At 39.6% G+C, this 15,823-nt stretch overlaps 1 protein-coding gene across 2 annotated transcripts in view; it reads right to left on the bottom strand.

Moving 5' to 3' along the window:
* The window catches only part of ASL (argininosuccinate lyase), a 60,477-nt gene that overhangs the window by 6,092 nt on the left and 38,562 nt on the right, over positions 1–15,823 (bottom strand). For both annotated transcript variants that reach the window (XM_089668459.1, XM_089668460.1), the window contains 6 exons: positions 14,657–14,709; positions 11,818–11,880; positions 11,619–11,733; positions 9,630–9,714; positions 7,201–7,260; positions 1,061–1,144 (listed from right to left, as the gene is read on the bottom strand). In XM_089668459.1, coding sequence (XP_089524585.1) covers positions 1,061–1,144; positions 7,201–7,260; positions 9,630–9,714; positions 11,619–11,733; positions 11,818–11,880; positions 14,657–14,709 — 460 coding nt within the window. The remainder of the gene's footprint in view (positions 1–1,060; positions 1,145–7,200; positions 7,261–9,629; positions 9,715–11,618; positions 11,734–11,817; positions 11,881–14,656; positions 14,710–15,823) is intronic.

Genomic DNA, 15,823 nt, shown 5'->3' with positions numbered 1-15,823 from the left:
CTTTCCTTATCCCCCTTTCACACCCTCCTTTATTACCCACCTTGACCGCCTTTTCATGCCCTCCCCCTTCATGGTTTCCTTCAGTCCTCCCCTTTCATGCACACTTTCAGTCCCCCACCATCGCTTTCCTGTTTTCTTTCAGCCCTTTCAAAGTGCACTATCCATCACCGAGCCACAACTCAGGAAAAAGTACCAAGCGGACTCATTCCCTGGCATCCAGTGATACTTTTCTTCCCTCGTACATGGATGCCTGGCTGGCTGGGAGGAAGTGTAATTATATGTGATTTCCTCCCAGCGCTGCCACGGAGGAAGAAGGAATGAGCGTGAGGGCCGTGGGACTGCTTTTTAAGTGCACATCACCTTAATGGAACCGGCTGGCCGCTATAATACAAATATTAAGACCAACCATAGTTGCGATCCCGGCCGTCTTAACATTTATATTAGTGCGGCCAGTGTTTTTTATTAAGCTATGTTGTCAGAGCACCGGACATTTATTGGGGCATTAGAGAGGCCTGGGGGGCACTTGCCTCATGGCCCAGTCCACCTCTGATCAGGACCCAGTTTTGGGTCACAACCCATTACTTGAGAAACATGGCTCTATGACATCTTCTCCACATAAATGGGTATTATACCTGGACCAACTCTAATCATGGAGTACTGCCACTATTGAGGTCACTAAGGGTCTTCTTGCTGCAAAAGTTCCACTCTAATGGAATGCATGGGTAGTTCACATTGAACTATCTTCTTTTCAGTGTTTTGCTGAATAAGGCCTATGTCATATATAAAACACTAGTGACAGGAAAGCTAAAAACTGTGGAGAAAATACTTACCAGTTTCCATCGATTGCTCATGAGAAAAAGATGCCAGCAATGGAGTGAGATTTTGCTCATCCAACCATGGAGGGAGGGACATATGAAAACAGGTGAATGAGTATTTCTCTACCCTGTAAGCCATAATTAACGATCCTGTTGCTGACAAGTTGCCATCAGCGACAAAATTGCTAGTGTGACATAGCCCTAGGCCTCTAAAAGTGTGAATAAATACAGTAGAAATATTTTACCTGCAATGTGGAGATCACTCCAGAGGCCACTTGGAGTACAGCACATACTGTATCATAAACATCAAACATGGCCTCCTTGTCTTCCTAGTCAAGGAAACAAAAAAACACTGATTTTACAAAATTATTGCTGCAGTATCTTTAGAGATCAAATTACAATTCCTTGCAATAGATTAGTGAAAAAAATGTAATAATCGCAACTCTAATGTTTTCACCTCTGCAACAGAAGTAAGAACTGGATATCTAAATTGATCCCAACAAAACCCTGTGCTGGTAGAAGTTCCGCTTTAAGGACTGGTCCCCCACTCCCCAGATTGCTACCTTTGGGGGGGGGAGCAGGTACCCGAAATTGACAGGTACCCACTCCCACTTCCGCTGGATCACCAAGGCAATCAGAAGCAGAAGTTGCCCTCACCCCGTAGTCTTCTGGGACATGTGACAGGTCCCAAAAGACTACAGGACCACTCACAAAGCACAGCGCTACTCGCGCATGCGCAGTGAGCACCCGGCTGTGAAGCCGCAAGCTGTCACAGCCGGTTGACCACACTGAAGATGTCAGCGCCGGGAACACAGGGCAGCCGGTGAAACAGGCTGTGGGGGGTACACCAGTACACCACGGGATTGAGGGACAGGTAAGTGTTTTTTAAAAGTCAGCAGCTACAGTTTTTGAAGCTGCCAACTTTACTTTTTTTATTTTCACTGGAATTCTGCTTTAAGTTTTCACTTTGCAAGAGTTTTAGGAACTTCACCACAGAGTCCTACCTGCTGCAGTTGTCTTGATATGAACATATGGGTTCCAACCACTTCCTACTTCCTGAGAGCTAAGTTGGGGGGGACAGATGTAGTCACATGAACATCCCCAGCATTGTAAATTAAAAAAAAAAGAAAAAGAAAAAGTGAAAAGTGCTGGAGAAAGGCATTTCTGAAAATGTTCTATACATTGTGTACAGAATGTACATGTTGTTGGTAGGCAGGGCCGAGCCCAGCTCAGTGTATCATTGGACACGGGGCTCAGGAGTGAGTACACGAGTGCCCCCATATCAAGCAGCTTGCTATGGGGCACTCTGGAGGCAGGTAGCCAGGAGCAGCAGCAGGGGACCCAAGAAGATGAGGCTCTGGACTGCACTGTGCAAAACCATTGCATGGAGCAGGTAAGTATACCATGCTTGCGATTCTAATTAGAAAAAAAAATGTGAGCATGTACAATCACTAAGTGTTTTCGAAAATTGTGTTGGCTGCAGGCTAGAATATATATATATATATATATATATATATATATATACACACACACATACATACATACATACATACATACACACACACACTCATATACAGTATGTTTATGGCTTTTATACTTACTGCAGTGTATATATATATATATATATATATATATATATATATATATATATATTATAAACACACACAAAACTATTCTCTGGAATTTCAGCATTCTAAGCCAGTGTTTACTGGTTGTGTATGAAATAACGTGGACCAGGACAGCGGATGTCTAATTGGATTTAAAAGTTATGAGACTTCTGTATTTCCTTGAAATAGCCACCTGAGTGCTGGGCACTTGAGGTGTATCTATAGAGTGCTTGGTAGCTGTTTCCACAATAGGCAAATAAAAAATTGTATAGAATACAATTAACATCTGCACCTCTGGAAATACTGGGCAAAATAGAGTGTTGTAAGCTGTTGTAATCAAATTGAAAATAGTAAATCAGTTCAAGTACAGCTGGGTTGGTGAAGCGCTCTCAACAAAAACATATTCAATTAAATCTATGTTGGAGTTTTAGAAGGTAATAGCTGGGAACAGCAGATTACTAATTGTATGCAAATAGCACCAAAAGCAGATCACCAACTGTATGCAAATAGCACCAGCAAGGTTTCCACTATTTTTTAGTTTTAGATTCACACATTGTACTGAAGTTTAGTTCACAATCTTACATGGTTAGCATATGTTTTTGTTGAGAGCGCTGCACCAACCCAACTATATTTAGAATGAAAAATTATGACATCAGAATGAATCTCTACCTATGTTTGGTTAGTATTGGAAAACAAAAAAAAAAAATCTGTAGATTTGCACTAACTTCACTAATGTAATGCAAAGGACTAAACTTGTCTTTGTCCACTATATTGCGAAAGCACCAAAAAGAAGAAATGTCTGCAGGGTCCATTGAAACAAGTTATCCTTGCATGTTTTTTGTTAACCACTTGCTAAACACGCTATACCAGAATGATGGCTACAGCACGATTGTCCAGTTCTGGGAGTGTCACATGACATCCTCCCAGAACGTGCCCTCCCGCGGTGCACACCTGGAGCTGTCAGTCATCGCTGTGTCCTACGGACACAGGTGATCTCATGATGAGGTAAAAGGCCAATCACAGTAGCCTTTTACCACGTGATCAACTGTGTCCAATGACACAGCAGATCACAATGTATATACAGTTGCAGGTTATCAGCAACACTTTCCTCACGCTGTCACAGAGCAGATCGGCACTGATCATCAGTGCCCTGCAGTGTCACTCACCAGTGCCCAGCAGTGCCACCCATCAGTGCTGCTCAGCAGTGCCGCCCATCAGTGACCATCATGGCTGCATATCAGTGCCTCCTCATCAATGCCCAACAGTGCTGGCAAATTCCACGCAAAACCCCAAAAATGGACTGGACAAAATTATTGGCATCCTCAACTTAACATTGGGTAGCACACCCCTTGGAAAAAATAACTGAAATCAAATGTAACCATCAATGAGTTTCTCACACCTCTCTACTGGAATTTTGGACCACTCTTCCATCGTCAACTGCTCCAGGTCTCTCAGATTGGAAGAGTTCCTTTTCCCAACTGCTGTTTTAAGGTCTCTCCACAGGTACTCTATGGGATTGAGATCTGGACTCTTTGCTGGCCAGTTCTGTACTCTCCAGCGCTTTGTCTGAAACCAATTCTGGGTGCTTTTTGACATGTGTTTTGGGTCATTGTCCTGCTGTAAGACCCATGACCTCAGACGGAGAGCCAACTTTCTGACACTGGGCCCTACATTGCACCCCAGAATTCTTTGGTAGTCTTCAGATTTCATAATGCCATGCACATGGTCAAGACATCCAGTGCCTGAAGCAGCAAAGTAACCCCAAAACATCAGTGAACCTCCACCATGTTTGACTGTAGGGACTGTATTCTTTTCTTTAAAGGCCTGGTGGACTTTACCAAAAGGCTGTAATTTTGTTTCATCTGTTCACAGCACATTCTCCCAAAATAATTTCGCTTCCTCGGGTAAGTTTTTGCAAACTCCAATCTGGCTTATTTATGTTTGTGTCAGCAGTGGGGTCCTCCTGGGCTTCCTACGATAGTGTCTCTTTTTATTCAGATGGCGACGTATAGTCGCAGCTGTACCGTGAGCCTGAAGGTCAGCTTGAATTTGTCTGGAAGTTGACCGAGGTCCTTTAGCCACCATATGAATAATCCTTCATTGCAATGTTTGATCAATTTTTCTCTTTTGTCCACATCTGACACAGCTGTACCATGAGCCTGAAGGTCAGCTTGAATTTGTCTGGAAGTTGACCGAGGTCCTTTAGCCACCATATGAATAATCCTTCATTGCAATGTTTGATCAATTTTTCTCTTTTGTCCACATCCAGGGAGATTAGCCACAGTGCCATGGGCTGTAAACTTCTTGACAATGTTGTGCACAGAAGACACAGGAACATTAAGATCTCTGGATATGGACTTGTAACCTTGAGATTGTCCATGCTTTTCCACAATTTTTGTTCTCAAATCCTCAGACAGTTCTCTGCTGCTCTTTCTCTTCCCGATGCTCCATGTAGCACACAGAAACGCACAACAGAAAGTTTGAGTACATTTTTCACCATTTTAACTGGTTGCCGGTGTGATTCCTATATTGTCAGCACTTGTTAATTGATACAGGTGAGTTTAAACTACAAATTACAGGAGCATCACAAACTTGGAATGCAATTAGTTTTAACAATTTTGAGAAGGTGCCAATAATTTTGTTCAGTCCATCTGTGGGGTTTTGATTGGAATCTGTCAGAATTGGCTTTTTGCTTCTCCACTTTTCTGTGTTATACCAATACAATCAAAAGAAAGAAACATGCAAATACCTAAACATTTGTAATTGAAACAATTTTCTGGGTGATGTGGTGCATTATCTGACAGAAATACAGGGGTACCAATATTTTTGGCCATGACTGTATGTTTACAGACAGTTCTGTTCCCACATCCCTCTCTACGTACTGTATATAGCTGATAATTTTACTGTCCAACTTCGGGGGACAAAAAGTAAAACTAATGAAAGCAGTTAAAAGACAATTATAGTGGTTACCAAATGGGGAATGGCTTACAATTCAGACGTACAGTGCAACCAAATCGTATTCACAGCGCTTAACTTTTGCCACATTTTGTTATGTTACAGCCTTATTTCAAAATGGATTAAATTCATTTTTTTCCTCAACATTCTACATACAATACCCCATAATGACAACATGAAAGAAGTTAGTTTTGAAATCTTTGCAATTTATTCAAAATAAAAAAACGAAAAAAACCCACATGTACAGAGGTATTCCCAGCCTTTGCTCAATACTTTGTTAAAGCCCCTTTAGCACCAATTACAGTCTCAAGTTGTTTTGAGTATGATGCTACAAGCTTGGCACACCTATTATTGGGCAATTTCTCCCATTATTCTTTGCAGTACCTCTCAAGCTCCATCAGAATGGATGGGGAGCGTCGGTGCACAGCCATTTTCAGATCTCTCCAGAGATGTTCAATCGGGTTCAAGTCTGGGCTCTGGCTGGGTCACTCCAGAACATTCACAGAGTTGGCCTGTAGCCACTCCTTTGTTATGTGGGCTGTGTGCTTAGGGTCATTTTCCTGTTGAAAGATGAACCATCATCCCAGTCTAAGGTCCAGAGCGATCTGGAACAGGTTTTCATCAAGGATGTCTCTGTACATTGCTGCATTCATCTTTCCTTCAATCCTGACTAGTCTCCCAGTTCCTGCTGCTGAAAAACATCCCCACAGCATGATGCTGCCACCACCATGCTTCACTGTAGGAATGGTATTGGCCAGGTGGTGAACGGTGCCCGGTTTCCTCCAGACATGACGCTTGGCATTCAGGCCAAAGAGTTCAATCTTTGTTTCATTAGACCAGAGAGTTTTGTTTCTCATGGTCTGAGAGTCCCTCAGGTGCCTTTTGGTAAACTCCAGGCGGGCTGCCATTTGCCTTTTACTGAGGAGTGACTTCCGTCTAGCAACTCTACCATACAGGCCTGATTGGTGGAGTGCTGCAGAGATGGTTGTTCTCCTGGAAGGTTCTCCTCTCTCCACAGAGAAACGGTGGAGCTTTTACAGAGTGACCATCGGGTGCTTGATTACCTCCCTGGCTAAGGCCCTTCTCCCTCGATTGCTCATTTTGGCTGGACGCCCCCCTCTAGGAAGATTCCTGGTGGTTCCAAACTTCTTCCATTTACAGATGATGGAGGCCACTGTGCTCATTGAGACCTTCAATGCTGCAGAAATTTTTTTGTACCCTTCCCCAGATCTGTGCCTTGATACAATCACGTCTCGGAGGTCTATGGACAATTCCTTGGACTTCATGGCCTGGTTTGTGCTGATATGCGCAGTTAACTGTGGAACCTTATATAGACAGGTTTATGCCTTTCCTAATCATGTCCAGTCAACTGAATTTCCCACAGGTGGTCTCCAATCAAGTTGTGAAAACATCTCAAGGATGATCAGTGGGAACAGAATGCACCAAAGCTCAATTCTGAGTGTCATGGCAAAGACTATGAATACTTATGTACATGTGTTTTTTTTTTTTGTTTTTTTTTAATAAATTGCAAAGATTTAAAAATTAACTTCTTTCACATTGTCTCTATGGGGTATTGTTTGAATGTTGAGGAAAAAAAATGAATTTAATCCATTTTGGAATACGGCTGTAACATAACAAAATGTGGCAAAAGTTAAGTGTTGTGAATACTTTCTGGATGCACTGTAGTACTGTACACTGTAAGAGAAGTTTATGTAGCAGTCACCGACTGCTCTGTTACCCTCCAGTCCTGCTGAGATCTAGCCCTTGCTGACCCATTTCAGAGCCCTGTGTACAAAGAGATGAACTAAGTAGGTAACTCTTACCTGAAGGTCCTTGTTGTAGGTGCTAGGAAGGCCTTTCAGTGTCATAAGGAAGCCAGAGCACTGCGAAAAGCCACACAACTTATTATTTTATCAAGTTTTATAATTACTGAAACATATTTACTGAAACGCTGACTCATTCCTCAACAAATATTATTTCAAGGACAAATGTATTTAATTGCATTGGAAAGATACAAGAAGTATAGATAAAAATTGAATGGGGAAAAATGCCTCCAAAAAACACAATTCCCACTGTGAAAAAATAAAAACAGGTGACAATGTTGTCAGCTAACCATCAGCCAAAATTTTCAGAAGATTTTTGACCATATGTTGTAACAAAGAGTAATTTCTGTATACAGCATCCCAGTAGATCTTGTTTTTCACACTATACCAGGTTGTTAGAAAAATAGAATGGATGGAATACACTCCATGGGCAAACATAAAAACAACACAGCACCCCAGATCAGTTGTTAGAAGAGAGACAGCAGAGAGTGTGAAGGGGTCTCAGAATCAAGAACTCAGGGGTTACCACATCGGCTCCCTAAGAACTTAGAGTCTCTGGGTTGCTACCCAAACTTTGGATTTGACACTGGGCCAACAGTTATCAACATCTTCAAAATTTGAGGATGTTGCCAGGAGAAGCACAAAAATGACAAAGTTAACAAGTCACTAAACAATGCAGGCCAATTTCTTTGGCAACGTAAGCAGAAGTACAGTGCCTTAAATAAGTATTCATACCCACTGAAATTTTCCAAATTTTGTCATGTTACAACCAAAAACGTAATTGTATATTATTGGGATTTTGTGTGCTAGACCAACATAAAGTGGCACATAATTGTGAAGTGGAAGGAATATAATAAACGGTTTTCCAATGTTGTTTTACATATAAATATTTGAAAAGTGTGGCATGCATTTGTATTCAGCCCCCTTTTCTCTGATACCCCTAACTAAAAGCTAGTGGAACCAATTGCCTTCAGAAGTCACCTAATTAGTAAATAGAGTCCACCTATGTGTAATTTAATCTCAGTATAAATACAGCTGTTCCATGAAGCCCTTAGGTTAGGTTTGTTAGAGAATGTTAGTGAACAAAAGAGCATCATGAAGGCCAAGGAACACACTAGACAGGTCAGGGATAAAGTTGTGGAGAAGTGTAAAGCAGGGTTAGGGTATAAAAAAATATCCCAAGCTTTTACCATCTCATGGAGCACTGTTCAATCCATAATTTGAAAATGGAAAAAGTATGGCACAACTGCAAACCTACCAAGACATGGCCGTACACCTAAACTGACAGACGGGGCAAGGAGAGCATTAATTAGAGAAGTAGCCAAGAGGCCCATGGTAACTCTGGAGGAGCTGCAGAGATCCACAGCTCAGGTGGAAGAATCTGTCCACAGGACAACGATTAGTTGTGCACTCCACAAACCTTACCTTTATGGAAGAGCAGCAAGAAGAAAGCCATTGTTGAAAGAAAGCCATAAGACGTCTCATTTGCAGTTTGTGAGAAGCCATGTGAGGGACACAGCAAACATGTGGGAGAAGGTGCTCTGGTCAGATGAGACCAAAATTGAACTTTTTGGCCTAAAAGCAAAACGCTATGTGTGGCGGAAACTAACATTGTACATCACCCTGAACAGACCATCCCCACCGTGAAACATGGTGGTGGCAGCATCATGTTTTGGGGATACTTTTCTTCAGCAGGGACAGGGAAGCTGATCAAAGTTGATGGGAAGATGGATGGAGACAAATACAGGTCAATCTTAAAAGAAAACCTGTTAGAGTCTGCAAAAGACTTGAGACTGAGGCGGAGGTTCACCTTCCAGAAGGACAATGACCCTAAACATACAGCCAGAGCTACAATGGAATGGTTTAGATCAGAGCATATTCATGTGTTAGAATGGCCCAGTCAAAGTTCAGACCTAAATCCAATTGAGACTCTGTGGCAAGACTTGCAAATTGCTGTTCACAAATGCTCTCCATCCAATCTGACAGAGCTTGAGCTATTTTACAAAGAAGAATGGGCACAAATTTCACTCTCTAGATGTGCAAAGCTGGTAGAGATATCCACAAAAAGATTGCAGGTGGAATTGCAGCGAAAGGTGGTTCTACAAAGTATTGACTCAGGGGGCTGAATACAAATGCATGCCACACTTTTCAAATATTTTTTTGTAAAAAAAATTTGAAAACCATTTATCATTTTTCTTCCACTTCACAATTATGTACAACTTTGTGTTGGTCTGTCACATAAAATCCCAATAAAATACATTTACATTTATGTTTGTACCATGACAAAATGTGGAAAATTTCAAGGTGTATGAATACTTTTTCAAGGCAATGTATACAGTGCAATGTGCAGCATAACTGTATGGCAACCAGTATGCAAAAAGAAAAATCTACAAAGACTTCATATAAATATTTCATAATACTTAACATACTCGACCAAAGACACGTCCAGCTTTGCTTCGGATAAGTTCCAAGCTGTCAGGGTTCTTCTTCTGAGGCATCAAACTACTCCCAGTACTGAGAAGAAAAAGATAAATCCTCAGTGTCCAATAACCTTTCTCCATGGGATTGTATTGTCCCATTTTTTCACGTGTTCCTGTTCTATAATTTTGCTCATCTGAAGTGAATAGTTATTTATTTATTGAAGGTACTTATACAGAGCGAACAATTTACTCAGCACTTTACATATGTATTATGCATTCGCATCAGTCCCTGCCCTCAAGGAGCTTACAATCTAAGGTCTCTAACTCACACTCATACATACACATACTAGGGTCAATTTAGACAGGAGTCAATTAACCTACCAGCATGTCTTTGGAGTGTGGGAGGAAACCGGAGTACCAGGAGGAAACCCACACAGGCACAGGGAGAACATGCAAACTCCAGGCAGGTAGTGCTGTGGTTGGGATTCAAACTGATGACCCTAGTGGTGCCATAAAGAAGTGTTAACCACTTAGCCACTGTGCTGCCCAAACAGTTTTTACTATTTAAAACAGTATTAAATGAACACTTTTATGTTTTGGATGGACTGAGGAAGATTCACATCCCCTTTATGTTTCGGTTTTCTTTTTGTGCTGTTTGCCTGGCTCCTTCCATTTTTTAAGCTGAAGTTTAATCGAGCCATGTGGTATCGGAAGGCCCACCCATGGCTCAAATTTTGGATTTATTCAAAAGAAATTGGCCAAAATTCAAGCCGTATATGGCCATTTTTACATTTACAAGTCAGCTACTATCCTGGGAGGCTCTTTTGAAGTAAGCATTCTAGAACACATTGGGATCAGTTCAAATTTCAGGTTACCACCTGAGGCTAATACTGGCTAATGAGAACTTTGAGGTTCTATGAGGTGTCTAGTGAGGAGAACAGAAAATGGAGCCATTTGAGATACCAATAAAATACCAGTTAAGAAGGTAAAATACACACTAATGAGAAAAAGAGGCTTTCAAGTGTTTTAAAATCAATGTAAACATATCTGTTCCATACCTATGCAATGTTTATATATGTTAAATAATAATTTTGATAGGAAAATTATTGTGAAATAAAATAAAGAACACCATTTAAAAACCTCTTATTCCAGCACATAACTATAGATATATCAGACCTTTCAACTACTATGGTGGCAAAAAGCACAAAGAGCCCAGAAAGGTTATGCAGAGCTTTATCCAGATAGCAATAGCACTGAGCACGTACTGTACATTTAAATGCGTGTGCGTTTATATATAGTGACGCACATATATACACACACATACATATATACACACACACTGTATATGGAATATTTTGTATCACTAGCCAGTTGACATTCTGCATCCTAAGGGTCCTTTCACACGGGTGTTCTTTTTTTTCAGTTTTTCATCAGTTTACATCAGTTTTTTTGCATCCACTACCAATGCAAAAAACAGACCATTTGTCCATTTACAACCATTAAATCTGTATTTGGAATACAATAATGAAAATGAGCAACAATAAACAGGTACAAATGTTAAAGTCACAAAGTTGAACTGCTTTTAGGTAAATACTGGACTAAAAATATAAAATGGGCACTAACTGAAAATACAGTGTTGCTGTTGGCAAGCTTGCTGTTAAAGGAGGTCTCCGGCTAAAAGCCGAAAACTTAAGCCTAGTACACACAATCAGAAAATCGTATGAAAAAATACTGCTTTCGAAGAGATTGCGCGATAATCTGAACATTAGTATGCAGCTCTAGTCTGAAATTATTTGCAGGGACAAGCGCAAACATTTTTCTCATACAATACTAGATCGTACGATTTCCGTTTAATCAGTATAGTTGTCCTCCTGAAATACAATACAAATACATTACATACCTTCCAAATTTTCTTTCTGTCGTACAAGAATTTTCGCAACTTTAGTAACCACTTAAAAAAAAGGAGTTCAATCAAGTTTTGTTTAACTTAGTATTCACCTGTAGGAGTCTGACAAGGTAACAAAGCTGAATTCTTTGGTGCTGTAGATAATGAGATCTTCAGACATCTTAGAAAGATGAGTCATGCAAAGAGAGGCCCAGAACAAAAATTCAGCTGAAACAAATCATTAAAATAACAAGTTATTAAAATAAAACTTTTTAAAGCAGGTTGGTTTTTAAAGGAAAATTAAATACGTACCTATAAAGTCCCGCTCACTAGTTGCATCCATGCTATTTAGACTGACAGAGTCAAACTTGAGTTCTATTGGGAAAAATGGAGTATAAATATAAAAACGTATGATCTGATAAAGGTGTAAAATAAAAAATGCTTAAAGTCACAGCAACCAAAGAATACATTTTACAGGAGCCAAACCAGTCGAGTTCTGACAGAGTGCTGCAAGTAGTGCTTTTGACACTTGATGCTTTGTAACTTGCATTGCTCCGAAAAATAAAGCACCTAAATATATCTGCCTCCTAGTTTATGTGTCAAGAGGACAGCCCTTAATAAAGTAAACAGGTTTAAAATTACAATTCAGTTTTTGGCACGCACTGGTTAGTTGAAATAGACATCATTTTCCTATATTTATGAATACTCCAATGTCAAGTTTTCCTGCAATAGCTTGCATCTGTGCCAAAACCATAACAAATACATTACAGCTGAACTCTTCAATTAATTTTACTTAAGGTGAAACTTTACCCATAACAACAAAAAATAATGTTCTTCAGCAAGAAACATACAGTCCACATTAATAATTATGCTACCAAAATTAGTGTGTGATGTAAAATTGCCTCCAGTATTGTTCCTGTTTCTCCTTGCTAGAGGCTGCCATTTTACTGAAGCCCACAGCCCCTAAGCAGCAGTAAATCTTTAGGCTGTCAGCAGATCAGCCTCTACATTTTTGGCACAGTGCCTAAAAATAGAGAGCAAGTGAGCATGTGCAGAGCAGGGTGAGACAGTGTATTACTGGATTTTAAATAGTATACACTTTTAGTATTTGCAATGGTTTACATAGCTATACCTGCAAAAGGGGGCAGTCTAAAATCAAATTAAGTCCTGCTAGATTACTTCAAAGTTCCACTTTAAAGCAGCATCCATTAAGTGATCATGACAACATAATTTTGTCTTTGCAATGGATGTGAGAGCTAGACAAAATTTAGGAATTTAAGTTGAAATATCCTGAGATATGCAAGAAATCTGCATTAAAGCAGAACACCAGCCAAAAACAACAAGAAAAAAAAGGATTAGTATAAAATAACAAAAATAGCATTTGCTGCGATATATACTTTTGATCCCGAGATTTCCCCTGCAGTACTGCTGCTAGATGTCCTCAGTCTCAGGACTAACATCAATCAACCCACTTCTCTAAGCCCAGGTTATCCTGGACCCACCCCATCCTGTGACTGGACAGTAAAAGGAGAAGCAGCACAGCGATGAGCTCTATCACTATGCTTCCCCCTCCTATCAGCATGCTTATCAGCATGAACTGATTGGCTCTTTTAGCTGCCTTTGCTTCTCACTCTCCAGCCCTCAAGTACAGCGACTGCAAGAAGCTAACACCAGGTCAGGTACTTACACTGCCTGAATTAAAAAAAAACAAAAAACTTTTAAATGATCTATTAGTGAATACAGAGCTACATTAATGTGTGCCTTTTATATCTTCCTACAGTTCAGCTCTAACCATGAAGGTGCATCAATACACTACACTATAATTTCTGTTCCTACTACCCTATACACCAGCAAAACAGAAGGGGGGATGGATGTCCATGGGGAGCCAGAACACAATGACTCCTACATGGAAGAAAAATGTATTTGAAATATGTTTTAAAAATATTCTTCCCAAATATATTGCCATAGATTTGAAATGCTCCAATTTTGGCCATATTCAATAAACACACACACACACACACTTCAATCTACATTTTTGGAATGCATTTACGAATATATGTAAAGTATATGTTATAATTACTTTTTTATATGTTAAAAAAAAATCTGAAGAATATATTTTAAATAAATATTTGTTAAGTTTATTCTTCAGATTTTTTTTTTTTACATATAAAAAAAGTAATGTTAACATATATTTTTACATATATTTGTAAATGCATTCCAAAAATGTCGATTTGTAATTTTAAAGACATACAGTATATTAGGAATATATTTTTAAAAATATTTATCATATATTTTGTAATAAAAAACACATTTCAACAATACAGGGGAGAGAGAGAGAGAGAGAGAGAGAGAGAGAGAGAGAGAGAGAGAGAGAGAGAGAGAGAGAGAGAGAGAGAGAGAGAGAGAGAGAGAGAGAGAGAGAGAGAGAGAGAGAGAGAGAGAGAGAGAGAGAGAGAGAGAGAGAGGCAAAATTGTAGCATTTCAATTATATTGCAATATATTTGGGAAGAATATTATTAGAATATATTTCAAATATATTTTTCTTCCATTTGGGTTACTGCTAGCGGATATAGCTGTAGGCAGTAATCACATGCTAAAAATCCCACAGGATGGTTGTACCCAAGTCGATCAATAGATTGACTTAAGTATAATCAGCTTACCCATTTATGATACGAATCTCTGCCAGTCCCTGCTGAACCGGCTGAGATTCAATCCATCTATGGGCGACTTAAGCAAAACAAAAAATAATTGAATGTGTTTTTAATGGGCTCATGCATCCCTGTTGGCAAAACACAATAGAGCTGCGGGAGGTATTCCCCCATCAACACTGACTGTGTTGATGGGGAAAATTGAGCAATTTTCTTTCCTTCCACCCATGGTAGAAGGAAAAGAAATCAAGTAATCTATGGGCTGCTTAGAGAAAAAAAAAAAACTGCGATTGAACATCACTAGTGGAGTAATCACAGTTCAATATGCATGCTGGACACTACTCAGAAAGCTGCATGGCTGCAGGATATGCAGTATATTGTGAAAGGTTGAGAGACTTTTTGCCAGGTAGCATAATTTCAAAAATGTAAAGATAATAGGGTGCCCATCAGTATTCAAATGGAACATCACAAATTTAACATTACATTTGTATATGTATATATACCTTTGCGTAGAAGTTCCCTGTCTACTCCTAAAGGGTTTCCAGCTATTGCACCACTGGAATAAAAAAAAAAACACCTCTTAAGAAATCAAACAGTAAGAATATAATTTCATAAGATTCCAGGGAAAAACAATAGCATAATTTTCCACCTTAGCAATAAAACAATAAAATGTATTATTAAATGCTTTTATTTTATGTAGCCAATTGGTTCCTGCGCTAAAAGCCATAGAATTCTTGTGATCAGCATTCATGGTCTCATGCTGCCATCATTGCCACCATTATTGCTTCGGAGGTTTGCTGAACTCAAGACAAACTGATAATTACTCATATAATAGGGAGCTTTTTATCAGTCAAAAGATTTGTGTTTCTGTCCATCTAGTTCTGAGCATAACATAGCTCCAAGGCCCCAATTCAAGTATCTTGTAGCAAAAACTTAGGTTCCTGCTAGTGTTTTTTTTTTTTAGTGATTTACAGGCATTTCTGTGTGTCGCACATAGGGCAGCCCATTCCCTTGAATGGACTTACCTACACACATTTGTTGTGGCAAAGAAGCTCAGGGACCAAATTTGTGAGCCAGGCATGCTTTTACATACATGTTTTCCCATGATTCTTGTGCGTGTTGTCACGCAGAAATAGCACACTATTTAGGATGAACAGCACTCATTTTGCAGCAATTTTAGCGCAATATGGCATAGCAGGCAGAATTCTGCTTGCAATTCCAAAACAACTAAGTTTGAACAGGTTGTAAGAAATAGTTTTGGCAAGGAACGAGACCTGCAATTTCTCTGCTCTAGTTAAGTTACACTTATAGGTCTTGTTCCTGCCCCAGACTGTGAAAGGAAAAGCAGAAGGCTATTGGGCTCATCTCTTTGTCACTCTGATGTCTCGTCCTAGAATAGTGTCTTGTTCACATACAAGCACTGCACTAGAACTGACTGGTCATTTGTGCTGCTTCACCCTCTACCTTTCTGAGCTCTGTTGTACACCGGATTGCTAGAGGCTGATATAAAGTCAAAATGTAGCTACTTAAATTGGTAGCATTTAAAAAAAAAAAACAATATACAGTTAATGAATATTAAATACAGAGCTGCATTAATTTGTATATTTTATTTTTGCTAGATGCGTTGCTGTTGAAAAGAACTCTTAATACATCTGAATATACATAACAAC

This window comes from Staurois parvus, unplaced genomic scaffold, assembly GCF_062004578.1.
Source record: "Staurois parvus isolate SC_StPar_1 unplaced genomic scaffold, SC_StPar_1.0 ptg000058l, whole genome shotgun sequence".
NCBI classification, from domain to species: Eukaryota; Metazoa; Chordata; class Amphibia; order Anura; family Ranidae; genus Staurois; species Staurois parvus.
This window is presented reverse-complemented; position numbering and strand designations above follow the sequence as displayed.